This window comes from Cololabis saira, chromosome 21 (genome assembly GCF_033807715.1).
Source record: "Cololabis saira isolate AMF1-May2022 chromosome 21, fColSai1.1, whole genome shotgun sequence".
NCBI classification, from domain to species: domain Eukaryota; kingdom Metazoa; phylum Chordata; class Actinopteri; order Beloniformes; family Belonidae; genus Cololabis; species Cololabis saira.
The window spans coordinates 25,913,657-25,931,654 of NC_084607.1; the positions used below are offsets into that span (position 1 = coordinate 25,913,657).

The 17,998-nt window shown below is 40.0% G+C and overlaps 1 protein-coding gene across 4 annotated transcripts in view; it reads right to left on the reverse strand.

The window, feature by feature from the left end:
- Positions 1–17,998, reverse strand: part of LOC133422491 (protein kinase C beta type-like) — a 122,684-nt gene that overhangs the window by 69,296 nt on the left and 35,390 nt on the right. For all 4 annotated transcript variants that reach the window (XM_061712507.1, XM_061712504.1, XM_061712506.1 and 1 more), the window contains one exon: positions 7,712–7,794. In XM_061712507.1, the coding sequence (XP_061568491.1) occupies positions 7,712–7,794 (83 nt within the window). The remainder of the gene's footprint in view (positions 1–7,711; positions 7,795–17,998) is intronic.

The following is a 17,998-nucleotide window of genomic DNA, read 5'->3' on the forward strand; positions in this document are numbered from 1 at the left end:
GATCTCAACGCACTGGATGTGGGAGTAGAAGACGGTATATAAATGGCTGATCCATGGGCACACATCTCCCCGGTGAAGGAACATTGCCGGCAGGTGTTTCTCTTACCTTAATGTTAATTACATCCTTTGGATTTATAAAAAACTCAAAAGCTAATCCTTCATAATAAGGGCATAACTAGACTGGAATAAAATGGGCTATTTCTGTCTAATATGTCCCCTGTGATCGGGAGTTTTGTGCGCGTGAGAGGCACCTGCAAGCGCAGCTCAGCTGGAATACACACCTGCAGCTAATCACCGCGGCTGCACCGATGGCCACCTTCTTATCTTTTTACAAACACACACAGAGACTGGCTGTCATATGCAGCTCTGGCTGAGAGGGCTGCACACTGTGTCATGAGGTGGGCACACCGAGCGTATGAGCCGAGGGGATCCGTCAGAGTTATTTTTGACATGTGGATGTTCATGTCTTTTCATCTCATGAGCCAGAACGAATGAGATGATTGCTTTCATCCGCTCCTCCACACCTGTCTTGGAAAATGATTTTCCAATTAGGCTGCCACCGTCTTATTATACCCACTTTCCCCCAAAAGCCTCCTCAGAACTTTAGGTTTTCATGCGTTTCCTGCTCAAACGTATACAGATGTGGCTTCGCATTTGATGTGTGTTCCTCTGCCGTTTCTCGATTTTCTCAAGGACAAGAACATCTCATGGGAATTTTCTCTCTTTTTTTTGTGCGTTTGTTAAAATGGAACATAGCGCTGCTGAAGCTACAGCGTTGGGCAGCAGGGAGCAATATGAGGGCCAGTGGCGTCTTTACAAGCAATGAATGAATACATTTGTCTTGGAAACTCAAAGATCAATCGGAAACATAAAAGCAGGATGATGAAGACATAAAAACAGTGACCAGGGACAAAAACACATTATATTCCTGCCTCCTCTGCCTCTTCCTCCTCCTCTGTTATCTCAAATCAGCCAAATCAGAGACACAATGTTTCTCTATTTTGGGAATCAATTAGTACAAATCAACAAATGGATAACCAATTTGACCAGATGGAACATTTTTGGAAGTCTTTCTGAGGTCCTGGCCACACCTGAGCATCAGTATTAAGGGGCAAATATACTTGCTGTTTGAGCCTGCGTTCACGTCCGTTCGCGTTAATAACCAGCTGCGTTGTGAACGGACCTCACTCGCGCACCACGCGAGGAGGGCACGTCGTACTGAAGGTAACCGTTTGGAGACAGTATGCAGAGCCAGATTTAGAAAAGAAAATACATATTTAGTAGTTGTATAATACTACTTATTTATGGGAATAACGGACACAAACAAGACAACAACACGGGATGAAGAGGAGATCTCTGCACTGCTTTTCTTGTGATCTCTGTAAAGAAAACGCGCCATCGGTGAGGGTTTGTCAGGCCGTTCAACAAAAGCCGTTGGGAGACTGGAGAGCTTGTTCGTCTTGCAGGCAATTGATGATGACGTTAGGAGATTAATTGACCGAAATATCTGGAGCAAAGTCGGTGTCGTCGAGCGATGACTGAAGAACCTCTGTATCCAGCTCAGACGTTTGAGTATTGGTGGACAAAGCCCACCAGCTTTCATCACTGCTACATCTTCCGAGGAGCACAGACATAACGAGCAAGACTCTGTATCTGCACCAGGACTGTGTTGATCTGCCGATGCTGTTTCGACATGCATGTTTGTCACTGTGAAGTGACAATGTCACATCATAAATATGAGGATAACAGCTGCTCAGCCTCTCTTCAGAACAGTCCGCACGTTTCCGACCTCCGCGTCCAGACACTTGTGGTCAGCTGGGGCTCGGACCGGGACCAGCGCCACTCGCGGGCAGAGCGAGAACTGCCGGTCGCGTACGCGTTCAGTGTTTTTTGGAGAACGTGCATGTCGACGTGTCAAATAAATGCAGGATACGCGTGGTGGCTATGATGTGCTTGCATACGCGTATCTTTGTGCACTTTGCTGGCCTCTGCTGTTTTGTTTTTTTCCAGGTTCCCTCTGATTGGTGCTCCTGTGCCTCCAGCGGTTGCCGTGGATCGGTGCAGACAGAGTTACTGTTTTGTTATGGATAGGTGATCTAGCACTGGGTTTTTAAAGCAAGGCATTTTGTTCGTTATTTGGGTGCGAGTTTACTCTGAAGTTTTTTTTGCTTCACTCCTGTTTTGTCACCCTGTAAATTTACCAAACAAATCAATTCACTTTTATTTACTTATTCGTGGATTTTTGTCCAGCTTTGGGGATCCACAGGGTGAGATATTATTTGTTTTAAGTTGTCTAAACTGAAAATTGCTCATAACAACAAAACAAAGCAAATCAATTCAGCACAATACTGAGCATGCTGAGGCGTCTATTGTTTTGACTTGTTTTCCTGTCACTGTACTTTCTCTAACTCTCTTTGCTCTTGTTTCGCTTCACCACTCAGCTGCCCATTATATTTCTTGTCAGCGCCATCACTATACTCCCACCGACTCACAGATAACACACACAGTCAGTTAAGTCATTAGTGATGTTGTGCAACTGGCAGAAAATACAAGAGACATCCTTGCACACTCTCACTTAGTTATCGTAATTTGTTTTTCCCACTTTTATTTTGACCAAATCAGGTGTTGGAACAGTTCAGGAATTTTCAAAGTTGGAAACCTTCCATGGGAGTTCGTGGACATCTAAGGCAGTAAAAAATTAGCACCTAAAAGAGGATTTTAATGTTGTTTTGAACAGAATTGTTCAGAAAGTGATGTTAAATTAGCATCATATATTAGCATATACTAAGCCAGCCAAGCTAAAATAGCTACCTTGCATTGGGATTATTCAAACCAGTTTCTCCAACATGGCACCATGCAATACAAGAAAAGATGCTTCAAAAGCTTTAGAAAACGTGGTGATGATGTCACAGGTTGGTCCAGTTCATCTATATTCTCTGGCGTACCTCAAGGCTCTACTTTAGGCACCATGTGTTTTCATTGTATTTGTTGGCTTTGGGGTCTATTTTCCCATGGGATGTTGCTGAAAATTTGTCATAATTTTTCCTCTTGCAACCCCAGTTCAAACCCTTGCCAAGATACTGTAAAATGCTAGATAAATAAATGCTGCAACTCAGCAATAACACAGTTACAATTTCACATATTGTAATTTTTTATAAAAGAGGCCTATTCTAAGGAAAACAAGGAACGGATTTATGGAAGTTTCTATTAGGTCTTTTGTACTGATGAATTGCAAAACATTTGAGCACGCCCACCCTATGCAGTCCTAGCCGTGTTCTGTCAAAGAAATGTTTGCTGTTCTTTATTTTGTCCATGTTTAAGGTGCAAACAGAAACTACAGGAACCTGACTGATGAATCTAATAGAACCCTAATTAAAGTTCAAAAATCTGCATGGGTCAGTATCCGTCAAGAAACAAATCTGTGCTTGGGTCTGAGGGGGTCACGCTAAATAGTGGCTTTATATATATATAGTTTGTTATATATCTATATGTATATTATCTTGAGGTCAACCACTATAGGGTTTTCTTTGGCTGATGCTACTTATTCAAAAAATGACCAAATATCAGCAAACCAATTAGTTGGTCTATCTCCAATATTATAAATGCATTTTCTCATTGCACTTTAATAAGGAGAATCAACAGTAAATATAGATGGTTGATCAATATAATAACAATGGTGTGTTGGGGGGGGGGTCCTGGATATTTCAGATAAATATCTAAAAAAGAATCCTTTGACATTCAAGCTTCTCCATAACTGGAGGGAGATTTTAATCATCCATTTTCAGTTTTCCAGTTTCTGCTGATCATGTGCATACGTCTCGGCCTGTGATGCACACATGGACACCTGCACACACGAGTCCACACACACTCTGACTTCTATACCATTAGCAGGCCGGGAGCCTGAAATGTAGGTTTCATTAGAGGACTTCATCCCTCGACCTGTCCCACAGGGAGCCCATTCTATTAACCCACATCTATAATTGAATTCTTCTTTTAAACATACATAGCTGACAGAGAGAACGAGAGGCAAGAGGTAAAATGGGAATTAATGGACTCCAGAAAGAGAGAGGCAATCTTTCTGATAATAGAATAAGTCTTATTGGAAATTATGTCTTTTAATGTCCCTGCATCACTCAATATCTCTGTCAAAACCTATATTTTTTTTGTGAAATATCAGTTTTATTATTGTTGTGATAAATCAGTGGTTTGTGAATTGCCTCCTCTTATTCCTCTATTCTTTAATCACAAGGCCTCCCGTCTTTTCGTCTCCTATATTTAAATGAGCAACTAGTTTGGATTGGAGCTACCCTACATTCCCACTGTGTAGGGACTGAGGTCTTAAGGCCATGAACTCATTAAAAGATGACATGGTGAGGAGGATAAGGCCCCGTAATTAAGAGGAAGGGCCCCCTGGGTGGAGCAGCATTTAAAAAGAGGATGTACAAAGCAGATTTAGTTTAGAGGGAGACGGTGGGAGAGATTTTCCGAGATGAGGAGATACACGTATCCCCGATGTAGAGATGTGGACATGTGTCAGAAAAGAAAAAGGAGGCTGAGAAAATAAACAGGAAATTATGACAGAATGACAGAATATTGTAAATAGGGTGGTGAAGGGAGGCACTTTTTAAAACAGACAACAACAGATATCACCAAAAACACAGGTCAAGGTTGTACACGTGTACCTGGATACCCAACTCGGCCATTTAGGTTATTTAGTTGGGGATTTTTATATATACATAACAAAGATCATCTGACCATAGCACATCTGACTATAAGGTCAATGCAACCTTAAATGAAAAGCAACAAAAAAGAAATCATGTGGGCAACGCCGTCTGGACTTTCCCTACGTCGTTCCAAAATCCTAATTCTTTTATTTTTTGGGCTATTCTCATGTAGATTTGATGATGTTCTTGGGATCATTGTCCTTTTGCACGACCAAACGTTGACAAAAGGTTGAGCTGTCACACAGACGGCTTCATATTTGTCTCATATTTGTCTCTAGAATACGTGAGTACAAAGAGGGGTTCATGGTTGATTCAAATCTCTGCAAGGTACCCAGGTCCTATGGCTGCAACCCCACCCCCCAAAAATAAAAAAAATGAAAAAAAAAGACCTCCTATGTTCACCTCTCTCTCTCTGCTGTGTTTGGTTTTCAGCAAACCTGACAAATGCCATTAGAGCCAAACATTTCCACTTTGGTCTCACATCTATAGGAGATTATTCCAGAAATCTCAAATGCAGGCTTGCAAACCTCAGTTGTGCTTCCATGTTTTTTTTTTTTTTGAAAATTCCTCCTGGAAACCTCTCCAAACAAACTGTACTTGTTCAGTCTTCAATTGTGTTGTCATGAACTTTAACAATTAACATGCTCAGTGAGGCCTCGAGGGTCTGAGATAGAGCTCTCAGGTTGTTTTGTATTTCTCTGAGCTGTGCACAGTCTGACCTTGGGGTAAATTTGCGGTGATGTACGCTTCTGGGAAGATTGCCAACTGTCTTGAAGGCTTACCACTTGTGAATAATCTTTCCTCCAGCAGAGCGTTGAACTAAAAATGATTCGGAGGGCTCTGCAACCCTTTTACAGGTAGATGTGCAACAAACAACAACTGCTTCTCTCAGGCAATTACCAAAGTATTTCTCTCCTTCCACTGAACAGAACCCTGGGTGCTACAGACCAGCAAACTGTCAAAACTAGTGCTGTCAAGCTATTTAAAAGATTGAGATATTAATTAATTAAGATATGTAATTAATTGATATAATTAATCTCTTTTTTAATCTCCCCTAAAAATTGCTGAGAAAAGCCCTCAACTTGAGGTGTCTTCCTTTAAATTCATTTCATTATTTGTGTCAGATCAAAACATTGATATATAACAACAAAAAGTGGCTTTATAAAGTAATTTATTTTATTTTTTTAACAGACTTGAACAGATGCAGTTTTAGCCATTTACATCCACTTGGCAAGAACATTATCCAGCCTCTGTCGCAGACGTGCGCATGCGCCGGCTGCTTTGCTGGTAAACAAATTCTTTTCAACAAAGAACATAAATCACTTTACCTTTATCAATGGTACCGTTGGGAAGTTTTATGTATAAATGTAAATTCCCCATTTACTTGACCAACAACTTTCATATATTCCTCTATTTCCACCTCTCTTTTCCGCTACTCACTCCCCCACTCACATCCCAGACACAGCTCTGTGTACAGCTGGAGTTCTACTGTTAGTTTACTGTTAGTTATTTGAAACATGTCTGAATATTTGTCAAATTCTGAGGTTGTGGACGACGACTTTGAATGTGATGGACGTCCTTACCGTTTTCTAGTCTAAGTTACCGTTTTAAGTCTAGCTGTACCTGTCCGGGATGCGCGCACAGAGATGACGTCATGCAGGTCAGAGGTCTTGTTTACAAACTGATTTCCTTGTTGTTAGTGAGTTATTATGTGTTTAACTGAATAAAAACCTGGGGAGTAAGATGTAGCAAGAGTGGGCAAAAGAAATGAACGAGTTTCGCGGCAATAATGTGTTATTTAGACGCTGCATCGTCTGTGTCCCGCTGTGCCCCCATTCGCTACCATTATATGGAGAAGCGGCTCGCAAAAAACTTCCTATATCTTCCGAAGGACTCCTAATGACACCAAACTTTTCTGGGTGAGTATACGACCATAAAAAATGCCAGAAATAAGGTCCAGGTTGTAAAAAACAAAACTTTCCCTTTAAGCGATTACAAAACATAGCGCTAAATATGCCTGTAATTAATTAATTAATTAATTAATTAATTAATTGCAATATATGCGCTAATTTGACACCCCTAGTCAAAACATCTGCTTTTAGAGGTCTGCACACCTATTACTTAGGTTAGCCTCACTGGCAATTACAAGCCTCTGAAATCCTATAGAAGCAGTAAGGGGTTACCTAGTATTGCCCTATTAAGTGTATGTATGTTTTGCACAGTTTTTGTTAAGCCAATACTGGCACACTGAAAAAAAGTTACATGTTGTTGTTCAGGGGGTACTAACTTTTGCACATGACTGCAGTTGAAGCTCTGCAACAGTGAAACGAGCAGACGCAGTCAGGTGAAAGGTGGAAGAAAGTGCTGCGGTGGTTGCTAGACACATAATGAGCAGAACACTGCTCTGACTTGTCAGTCAAGAAGCCAAGCAGCGAACAGCAACATTTCCTCTGGAGGCGGTTCACCAAGTGAGCTCGTTGCACTGAAGGGGCACTTCAGGGAGCGGTAAAGACATGGCTGCAAAACTTAAAGACTCCTCTAATAAATGTCTCCCTTCACCTTAGTTCACTTTAAAAAATCTGAGATTTGTATTGCACTGTGATAAAAAAAGTACACAAATAAATCTGACAAAAGATGTTTCTATGCTCTTTGACCACTTTAAAAACACATCATGTTGAGACCAATACTGATCACATCACAGGAAGCAGTTTTGCTAAGTCATGTAAGGTGTGAAACCTAGGCACACAAACAAAAGTAACAAAACTGAACTAAAACAAAAGTTACAGAAAGATACAGTACATGCAACTTTGATCACGGGATTAAGGGTGCTGAAGTGTGCATATGACACTGGTGTTGACGGTTGATGGAGGCTCATAAACCGGAAATATCAGCACCAATCTCGGCTGCTTTCTCTTTCCATGGCTCTCATGCTCACTTTGACGCACAAGTGTAAACATTTAAACATCAAAATCTGTGTCTGTACTCACATCTGAGGCAGGTCCTTTATCAGCACCGGGACAGGAGAACGTGACAAACTCATGGCAACGCTTGTGAACCACGAAACAACACACTGGGAGGAGAAGAGAAGAAGAGAAGACACACTCAACTTAAGTTCAAAATCTCCTTGATCAATTCACAAATATATACAGTACATTAGAAATTGTTATTAAAAGATAATTTCAATTTTCAAAATCAAGGGAATAGTATTTCCCAGAGTTAGCTTGCTGGTACTAACAGAGGCCCAAAACCAGTCCAGTCTGACCTACTAAATGCTGAGTCATGACATTTAAATACGAAGTCTGGCAGTCACGTACGTGCCAGAACCAGCTCTCACGGTATTAAACAGAATAACCTCTCGCACTAAAAACAAATTTAAGTGAAACAAAACATAGCCTGCAGAGATCAACTTCCACATGGATCATTTTTAATAAGTTGAGAACAATTTGAGCCTGTCAAACAGAATAATGCCAACATTTACTGAGCGACTATACAAGAGTTGTTTCAAGAAGAGAAACTCGTGAAGGGGCGGACCTGGGGAACATCGCTTGTTGATGCCAGACAGTTTTCACATGCTAGGAAAGCAACTGTAACATCCATCCTCTAATGTTCAGGATGGGGGTGATGGTGATGGTGGAGAGGTTTTGGAGGATATAGCATACGTTCAGCCCTTCAGTAACAACTGACTCTTTAACACCACAGCCTACCTGAGTATTGTTTCTTCTTGCACATGACAGTGAGGTGACTTTGATCAAATGACAATTTCCTCCAATTAAACAAGAGTAAAACAGAATGCTACTACTACTACTACTACTAAGAAGAAGACACTTTTGTCCAAAGCGACTTACATCTGAGAGAACAACACAAGCAAGGAATCACATAGGAGGGTCCAGCTGGATCAGTGCTGGTCCGACTGCTGTGAGTCCAGTTGGACACAGGTGCTGCCATGCCAGTGTTACGGGGTTTTTTTTTTTAGAGAATGCATGATATTTACTCCGACTAAACCACCCAGTAGCACTGTTGTCTCAGATCTTGGTCCCTTAGCCCCTCACCTTAACCATGTGGTAAAAATTCTGGGCATGACATTTGACAGCGCTTTAAAATTTGATGAACAGATCGTCTCGGTTGTCAGAGTCAGCTTCTGTCAACTTCGACTTCTCGCTAAAGTCAAGCCTTTTTTATGCTGCAGTGACCTTGAGAAGGTCATTCATGCTTTTATCAGCTCTCATCTTGATTACTATGATGCTCTGTACTTTGTGGTCAACCAAATATTTCTGAATCGCTTCATTGATTGATTGATTGAAATGCCCTCCACTGTCACCAGATCTTAAATCAATAGAGCATTTTTCCGATTGAGGTAAGATGAAATATTGGCTTTGACAACATGCAGCGGACGAATCTGCAGCGAAGTTGTGATGCTATTGTGTGAATATGGACCAATAACTATCTCCCTCTTCCGTGTCTTGAATTAAGGTGGTTCTCAACCCAACTCAGTTATATTTTTGACAATTTTCAGCTAAAGGCGGAACCCAAAATGTTTTACAAAGTTAAACAAAAGCACAAAAAACGTAATAAATAAAGTATATATTTAAAGCAGAAACACACATACAAATGTATATAAAAGATATGGTACAATATACAAACAAAAGTATTTAAAAACAAAGTAAATCACTTAGATGTTGCCTTTTTTTTTAAACAAGGTAGATGTCAAGTTTGTCAAGTTTAACCTTGATGTCTAAAACTGGAGGCACTCTGAGAACATCACGTTCTTGTTCGTTAAATAGGAACAATGCGATTACTGATACAGAGTGGAGCCAGAGCATTCAAGGTTTTGTCTGGTTTAAGGTGGATTTTATACTTAATTCTAAAGTTCACATGAAGCTAAAACAGGAGAAGCGTGCTCTCTCCTGTCAGCACACCAGCAGCAGCGTCTAAGGCACCCGACTGAAATGATGTTGCAGTAATCTGACCTTTGTTGTGATTAAAGCATGGACCAGTTTTTCAGCCTCACTCCGGGACAGGCTGTTCCTGATTTTGGTAACATCACATTGATTAACTAAGACGGCCCAATTTGTTCAAAATGAGATTTAAAAGACAGATCCTGGTAAAAACTAAGAATAAAATAACTCCAAGGTTCCTCGAGGTATTACTCAAGGCCAAAGAGTGTGTCTATATCTATCAAAGTGTCTATCAAGTTAGACAGCTGATCTCTGACATTTGTAGTGCAAAGGCAATTACCTTTTGGATGAATTTAAAAGTAAAAACATGCTGCTCATCCAGCACTTTATGCCTCTAAGGCAACTGATTATTCTTCGCAGGTGTCATGAATAAATAGAGCTGAGTGTCATCAGCATATTTTGTGAAGTTTTCACCCTTTTTCCAGCTCTAGGCACACTCTGTTTCAGGCACACATGAGAAGTAATCTTAAACCAGTAAAGCTTTTCCTAAGGAAAAATGTTCTCTAAAGAGCAGATTCCCCTTCTGCCGACTCCATGGAGTTATTTTTATTAGCTAAAGATCGTATGCCGTCTGGCTTATCCTCCCCTTTGCTGGGTAAGAGCGCTTACTGTAGTACGCCATCCCGAATAAATGATCCCAATGCCACGTCCAAATTATTCCTAATAACGGTCCATTTAGTCCTGACATTGCCAAATAAAGTCAAAGTTAAAGTCAAAGTCATCTTTAAGTCAATTTTTCATAAAATACAAGAAATCGAAAGTACGTTTCCCTCTTGTCTGACAAAATAAATAAAGAATAAAATAAAATTAATAGTGCAAAAAGATTATATTAAATTCAATAGTTAAAATACTATATACAAACTGTTTTAAAATGTCAGCATTTGTAGTTCTTACATAACTGTAACCATAGAAATGGTATGGTATAACCACATAAGTATATCATCACTGAGTTGCAAATGTAAAATAAAAAAAAAACACATCTGTAATGTTGTGAGAAACTTTATGAGCCTTTCAGTTCAACACTTTACTGCACACGTCATCTGCTCAATTATAACTCCCAGATTGCTCCTTTAAGATCCAAAAGTGGATTGAATGATTACAATGTCCATATTCAAATATATTTTTTTATAGAGGCTTTATGGCAGAATTCTTTATGAAAAATATCTTATTTTGTAATAAGAAACAGCTTTGTACAGTATTTAAACCATGAAATGCTTAAGCAATGAGAAACGCATGCACAGTGATTCGGTCCTTCTGTCTCAACACCTACTCTCTTATTTTCACTCCTGCACGGCGGACTCATTCAACCACTCTGAATAAGGGCGCCTTCTGAATGAGATGTAAAGCATAATCCTATATTTTGTTACTGTATGAACCAAATATGTCTTTATAATAAGATTTCTCACTGTTTGCAGGAGTGGCTTTTGTTTTGCACATCAGAGAACACTTATACAATCCGAAGCGAAATGAGATGAAAAGCGTAACGTGGCTCTGGTTTCCAGGTTGGTGGCAATCAGTGGTGCAGAAACGTGTGGAGGCTTTGACGCACAACGAGCCCGTCATCTCCACCCTGATCAATGTCAGCTCCACTGACAGGCAAGAAAAATAGAGGAGGTTAAAAATACCACAGAGACACACACAGAGTCCTTTACGGCGATGCCCCGGAGTACACGGTATGAGCGTTGAGTGGCGGATACAGGGGTGCAACAAATGCCCAAAAGAGATTTCCATGCTGGCAACAAAACCTGTTGCACAACTACTTACAGCACATTTGCACCAGTTTAGTATGAAGGAAAACAAAATGGCCTGTTACCATGCTGGGTTAGCGTGCTCGACCGAAAGTAATTTACACGCGTTTCATGTGTGCTTATTCAACCACTGCAAGCTGTATTTGAAAAATAAAAACTCTTTAACCAAGTAGCCAAATAAGAAAAAAAAGGGTGAACTGCTTCTTTTTTCTAATTCAATCAAGTCATTTTTCATCAATTAAAACTTGTATTTCTGTTTCATAGCGTTCCTTAAATTTGACAGCTCTGACATGGCAGTATTCACGGGAGCCCTTTTCTCATCATCTTTTTTCATCGTGTCATCCTTTTCTGCCCTTTGAGTTTGGAGCTGGGGATGTCGAGCTCAGAGAGTCCTGACGACAGCTTCCCGGCTATTTCCAGACTGAAGTGTCGCACCCTCGCATATGTCACCAGATGGGACTAACAAGTGTCCACACATACTGTATCGTTTCTCATTTACTCCTTGTTGAAGAGTTTTTTTAGGGTTGTTGCACTTACAGAACATAATGTGCCATCAGCACAACTACGATTATTTAAAATCCCCCGTCTTTCCTCAGCTCAGTCATACGCAGACACTAGGTGAGACAGACGAGGGAGGAACTAATGCAATCTGCAAGTGACACCAAAACCAGCAGAAAGCAGAAAGAGTCTATGATTTAGACAATACGATTACTTCATTGATCATCTTAAATCATGTGGGATGCATTAAAACTGCCTTTGTAGAGTTATTTACAACAAAAGTTGCCTTACTGCTTTTTTTTTTTCTACAAGAATGATCCAGCAAGAATGCAAGCATCTTCTTTATTGTGATTACATAAGCAGTTGGGAGATTTGAATATTGAAAAATGGATGATTTTACAGTTACTAAAAGATGTTCTTGGGGAATGTCACCGTTGACGGTCACCTCAAGAGTGCTATTTGCATATTTACAGATCAGTGCTTGTTATATGAATTCCTGTAAACTGGACAGCACGCATTGACCAGAGGGGTTATAATTAACACGAAAACACTTTTTTCGACACACACATAAATCATGTGCACCTCAATGGTACTTCACTCCCACGCAATATATCCTCTCTCTGGTTACACCACCTACTCACTGCAATGATATTGTACTGAGTGCAAACACACGCACACACACGGAAAAACCACCCACTCATTCCAATGATAACGCAGATTGAACACGCGAAGATTGCGGGTGGAGGGATCGGAGTACAGATGGGAACTGTGTGAGCTGTATGAACATATTGCTTCAAGGCAACTGCTCTTTTGGAGTATTGCTCCTGCCAAATCCCAAACCAAAACACGCTCATACATACACATGAAAAGATCTGGAGCTAAAATAGTACTATTCACTGCTCAATGACATGACCCTGAGGCCAAAACAATCAAGACCTCTTCACAAAAATAGTGTTGAGAACTAAAACATTACCTCCTTTTCACCCCTTTGACCAAATGAATCAGCAATTACCTTCTTGATTATGTTCACTTCTGTTTATCCCACATTTATGAGAGACAAAAATGATCGACTCTCAGAACAGAAAATGAGATCGGCATGTGAAAGTCGGAGAGGAATGAGGAGAAATGTCTAAAAACAGAAGTATTGTGGGTTTGAAGCGCACCTGCCTTCAGAGGTGACAGCCCAGTTTTTGTTTCTGTTTAGGTTTAAAAAGGAAGTTTCACTTGTGTTTCAACCACCTTTGGAATGAATATAGCCAGTGAAATGAAAGAGACTGAGGTGCTGTGCCGTAATGACATGAAGTGATATGAAAGTGACATGACGTGTGTACGTTTACCGACATTGTAGCTGATATTGGGCATCGGTTATCACCACATTGCACAGCCACTTCATTCTCATTAAGAACAGATTTTTAAAAAAGGTATTTAAATTACCATCCATATCTGGAAAGTTTTCATTTAATTTCAAGAACATTTCTCAGAAATATAGAAAAGGTTGTGCATTTTCATCAAAAGAACTTTCGCATGTACAGCACATATAGTTGTATGGTTTTCAGATTTTCCAGCTGGATGTTATTTATTGGAGCTCAGAAGGCGGAAATGGGATGCCGGGAATTTTCGGAAATGGACAAAGTGGAGGGGTCACCTGCCCCATCTTCTCCTGCATTATTTTGCAAATCTCTTCATGTCCTATCTCAATAACGAGCACACATGAGATGCGGAGCTTCACAGAAATTACATTTAATTCACGAATACAATGAATCACTGATGTATTAATCTAATGTATTATGTGCAATAGTTTTGTTCCTCTTACAAAAGGAGTAAAAGGTGATAGTATAAGTACTCGGTTTGGCCTTTTGACCTGAACGTGTGAATTTGATACTTTCTATTCTGAAGCATAAATATTCAATACAGGATCGTTTGAACTCTGAAAATACTGTAAATCTCCAGACCAAAGTCATTTTTCATCCTAGTATTATTTCCCATACAGCCACACATGCAATAAATTAAAGCAGCATGTTATAATGTCGGTTTCAATTTCCTTTGATTACATTTAGGAAGTGTTGTCTACCTCTTACACTTACACTAACCAACCAAAGATTTCCGGACTCCCTTCCCGGTCATCTCTTCCTACAACTGCATATCATATTCCTGCTATCAGCGGCACTTTTTTGTTTTGCACTATGTGAAAGAAAAAGCCTGATGCATGCATATATATTATATATATATATATATATATATATATATATATATATATATATATATATATATATATATATATATATAGTATTTCCAAGGCCTTCTGACCTGCTGTAGTTTCAGAGAAAATGTGAAAGCTATTTACATTCAATGTTTTATCATGAAAATTGCCAGGAGAAAACTTTTTCTGTCTAAAAAGAACACGGTATCTTAACAGACCAAAAGACTTCTGGAGCAATAACTTTGGCAGCAAGACACCAAAGTGGAGATAATTGATCATAATGCACTGCACCATGTCTGGCAAAGACAAATGTTGGGTTGATAATATGCGTTTGTTTTCAGGCTAAACGACCAGGGTGCCTAATTATTTCAGTCTTCTTCGTACCAAAGTATTTAGGAGCTGAATGTGGGGTCATCTGTGTGCCTATTAACCTGAAATGAATTATCCCAAAAAAACAACAGCAAATTTACAACAGAATGATGGAATATCAAAGAAGTGAAGTACATTTTAAAGAAGAGTGGGCCACCATCCTCATTAACAATGTGATAGTGTTTCTTCAGATTACTGCTGCTGAAGGTGGATTAAAGCTATTGCATCATGAGGTGTACTTACTTTTTCACACATGGCTTCTGTGTTTTGGCTTAGTCCCCTCAAATAAACAATGACACAAATGCAATATGTGAAATGGGAACAAGCAACTATAAACAATGGATGGATGTTCATCATGTGCTGCTATATTTACCTAAATCATAACTTGGTGAGAACAAGACTCTTTTATTATTAATACATCTTGATGCATGAAGCCTTACCAGTTTTGAGATTGCATGCTTTCATGACTGTAACTGATCTCTCCCTGCATCCTAACAACCTTCTGCTCCTCCGCCCCCTTCGCTTTCTGATCTTCTCAGCCCTCTTGGTGTCCACTGTGGACGGATCACAGTATGACACTTGTGCAGCTGGCTCCCAGCCCATCTGCCTTCATTAAATATCCATGGAACACAAACACACAGGCAGAACAACACACCATTTCCCTATTTTTCTTGTTCAACCAAGCCCTTTCTAAAACATGTTTCTGTCACAAGCTACTGTGTGACGCCACGGTGGCTCATTTTCCTGCAAATGTAAGCACCTACAATGTGTATAGTATCTGTAATGTAGAGACCACACAGCAACTAAGCACCCACTTCGCATGCTTGTTGTTGCGGGTGTTGTGCTATAATTACATCACCGACCACTAGGTGGTGTCGTGGGTTCTTTTATTTCCTTTGCTCACAGATAGCAATGGAGCACATGAAGTGTACTTATGAGAATTGGAGCTGATCAAAGTTGAGCAACAGTGACTTTAACAGATCTTACAGCTATAAATCTTTAGATCTGATGAAAACTATGAAGTAATTGTGGCAGGAAACATACAGAAAGACATACAATGTGACCAAGCAACATGAAAGCATAAATCAAGTTTAAGTAAAGAGGTTATATATGACCAGTATTATAATAGTTTGGAATTTTTTTTAATAGTTTTTGTTTTAATTAGTTTTTTTAGTTTGACCATCAGGGATCTTCTTACATTAAACCGACTGCTACTGGACTCTTGTGTGACACTGAGATCAAAATGATAAAATTTCATCTTGATTATTGCATCGAATTTCCTTATCAACAAACATAAGTTACTGTGTTGCTAGATGCAATAGTCAAGGAAGTGGAGCGGTTACTGTAATGCTCTCACCGTGCAGGAGAGCGGCTCTTTTTATCTGCAACATTTACACACACTAACAAACACAGTGCGACTATCCCTTCAAACTTGATTTTCCTAATGCGCCGTATGGCCTCCATCCCTCCCCAGCTGTCACGTGATGTGTTTATGTAACAACTTGGTGTCAATCAATATCATCTTCCCGTCAGGCTCTTTGCATATCAATAATACACCATAAAAACAGGGAGGGCCCCTCCTACACTGCAGCAACACTGTAGATGATGGACATTTTGTCAAAGATTGCTCGTTTAGACCTACAGTCTAAGCTTGAAATACATTTGAATTTACTTAACAAAAAATAAAAAGGAAAGGGTTAAAGTCTTACTAAAAAAAGTCCAAACTGCAAACAACATAATTGCAGCTGATATCAACTTAAAAAACAGATTCATGAGGATTTTTTTCATAAGCTAAGGTTTTTTTTTTTTTACAATTATTTTCCAACCTTTATCTTGCAGTTCTTTTTTATTTCATCTTCTTCCTTTGCCTACGCTCAGCTTTTTCATTAGCATTATTTTCATCCCCCTCCACATGAGCGTAAGCATGCACACATTGGCAGAACACTGACGTGTATACAGCGTTTCCCTCTAATGAGCTGCCAGCATGTGTGTGCCTGTGCATGCAAGATGTAGTGAAAGCTATGACCCAGATTCTGGAACCAGGTTGAGAGTGACAGAGAAACCTCTAGTAATTCATATTTATTAATCGAAAAACGTGTTAGAACGTCACCGATACATTTCCACACACTTGTGAAATGCTCCGTGGATGAAATCTTACTTTATCTGTACACATCTCATCACTGAATGGAAGAAGAAAATACTGACTGACAGCTTGGACATGTGGCTGTTTGAAGTGTCACTATTTCATTTCTTTAGGATTTTCTGTTTACTCTTTTACAAATTAAAAATGCACCTGGGGCTTTTGAGGAGGGGCTTCATGAAGAGGATCCGGCAGGAAAAGGGGAGAGACAAGATGACAGTATATACTCTCGCTGACAGACAGTCAGATGCTCACAAGACACAGGTGTGAACAATTAATGTAGATGAGAATGAAGTCAAACCAGAACTTATCACACTTCCAAGTTCTTTGTCAGGTTTCACTGGCGTAGGACACAGATGGAGAAGAGATCACTGCTCTGCTTTTCTTGTGATCTCGGTAAAGAAAACAGCGTGATCGGAGATGGTTTGTCGGGCTGTTCAACCAGAGCCGTCGGGAGACTGGAGAGCTCTTAGTCCTGCAAAGTTGCTGTCTTGTTTATTTATCTTTACTCCACCAACTCGAAATATTGAATCACTTTTTTAAGCGAACGACGCAAACGCAGTTCAAACAGCAGGTTTTTAATCTGATTGGTTTACGAGTAAATCGTCCCCCACGTGGAGTGCACTCTTATGATTGGCTGAAACAAAGGAAGACATCTGATTGGTTGCAGATCCTTCCGTGTTAAAAAAAAAAAATCGAGTCACGTCAAGGGAGTCTCAAAAGTCACACACAAATCCAGCGCAGCTCACAGACAAAACGTTTTTAAATCACGTTATATTTGTCTGCGCATCAAAAATATATTTGTGTATCTTGTCCTATGCATGTGTGAACTGTTCTGTGCATATAATGATCAATTAATTAGAATCAGGTGTGTTGAAGTCGGGAAACCTGTAAAACACGCAGGACCAGGGCTGGTGACCGCTGGGTTACGTGATGAGGAAAGGAACGTCTGGCAGCCACGAGCTCAGACAGAGAAACTCGGATTACAACACACACACACACACACACACACAGACACAGGTGGAGCGTTCTCTACTAAGGAGACCATTAATATATTGATCCATTGCCCCAATATATGAATGCTCAACATCCAACACATGGAAACTTCCACATTCATAGTATATTGACTGACTGACTGACTTCGCTTGAGTACAAAAAAAGAAGGCATGAGATCCTCTCCCTGACTGCAGCCTGGCAGACCTGGCACAGTGTTTAAACAGCGTGGAGAGAGGTCTTGGCAAGCTAGACTCCTCATGCTGTTTTGTTTTCTTTTCATTGCTCTTCCTACTGTCTCAGAGAAGATAAAACATTGTAATGACTGGAGTGGAAGACACAAAGAAGAAACTAGTGCAACAAGAGTGAGA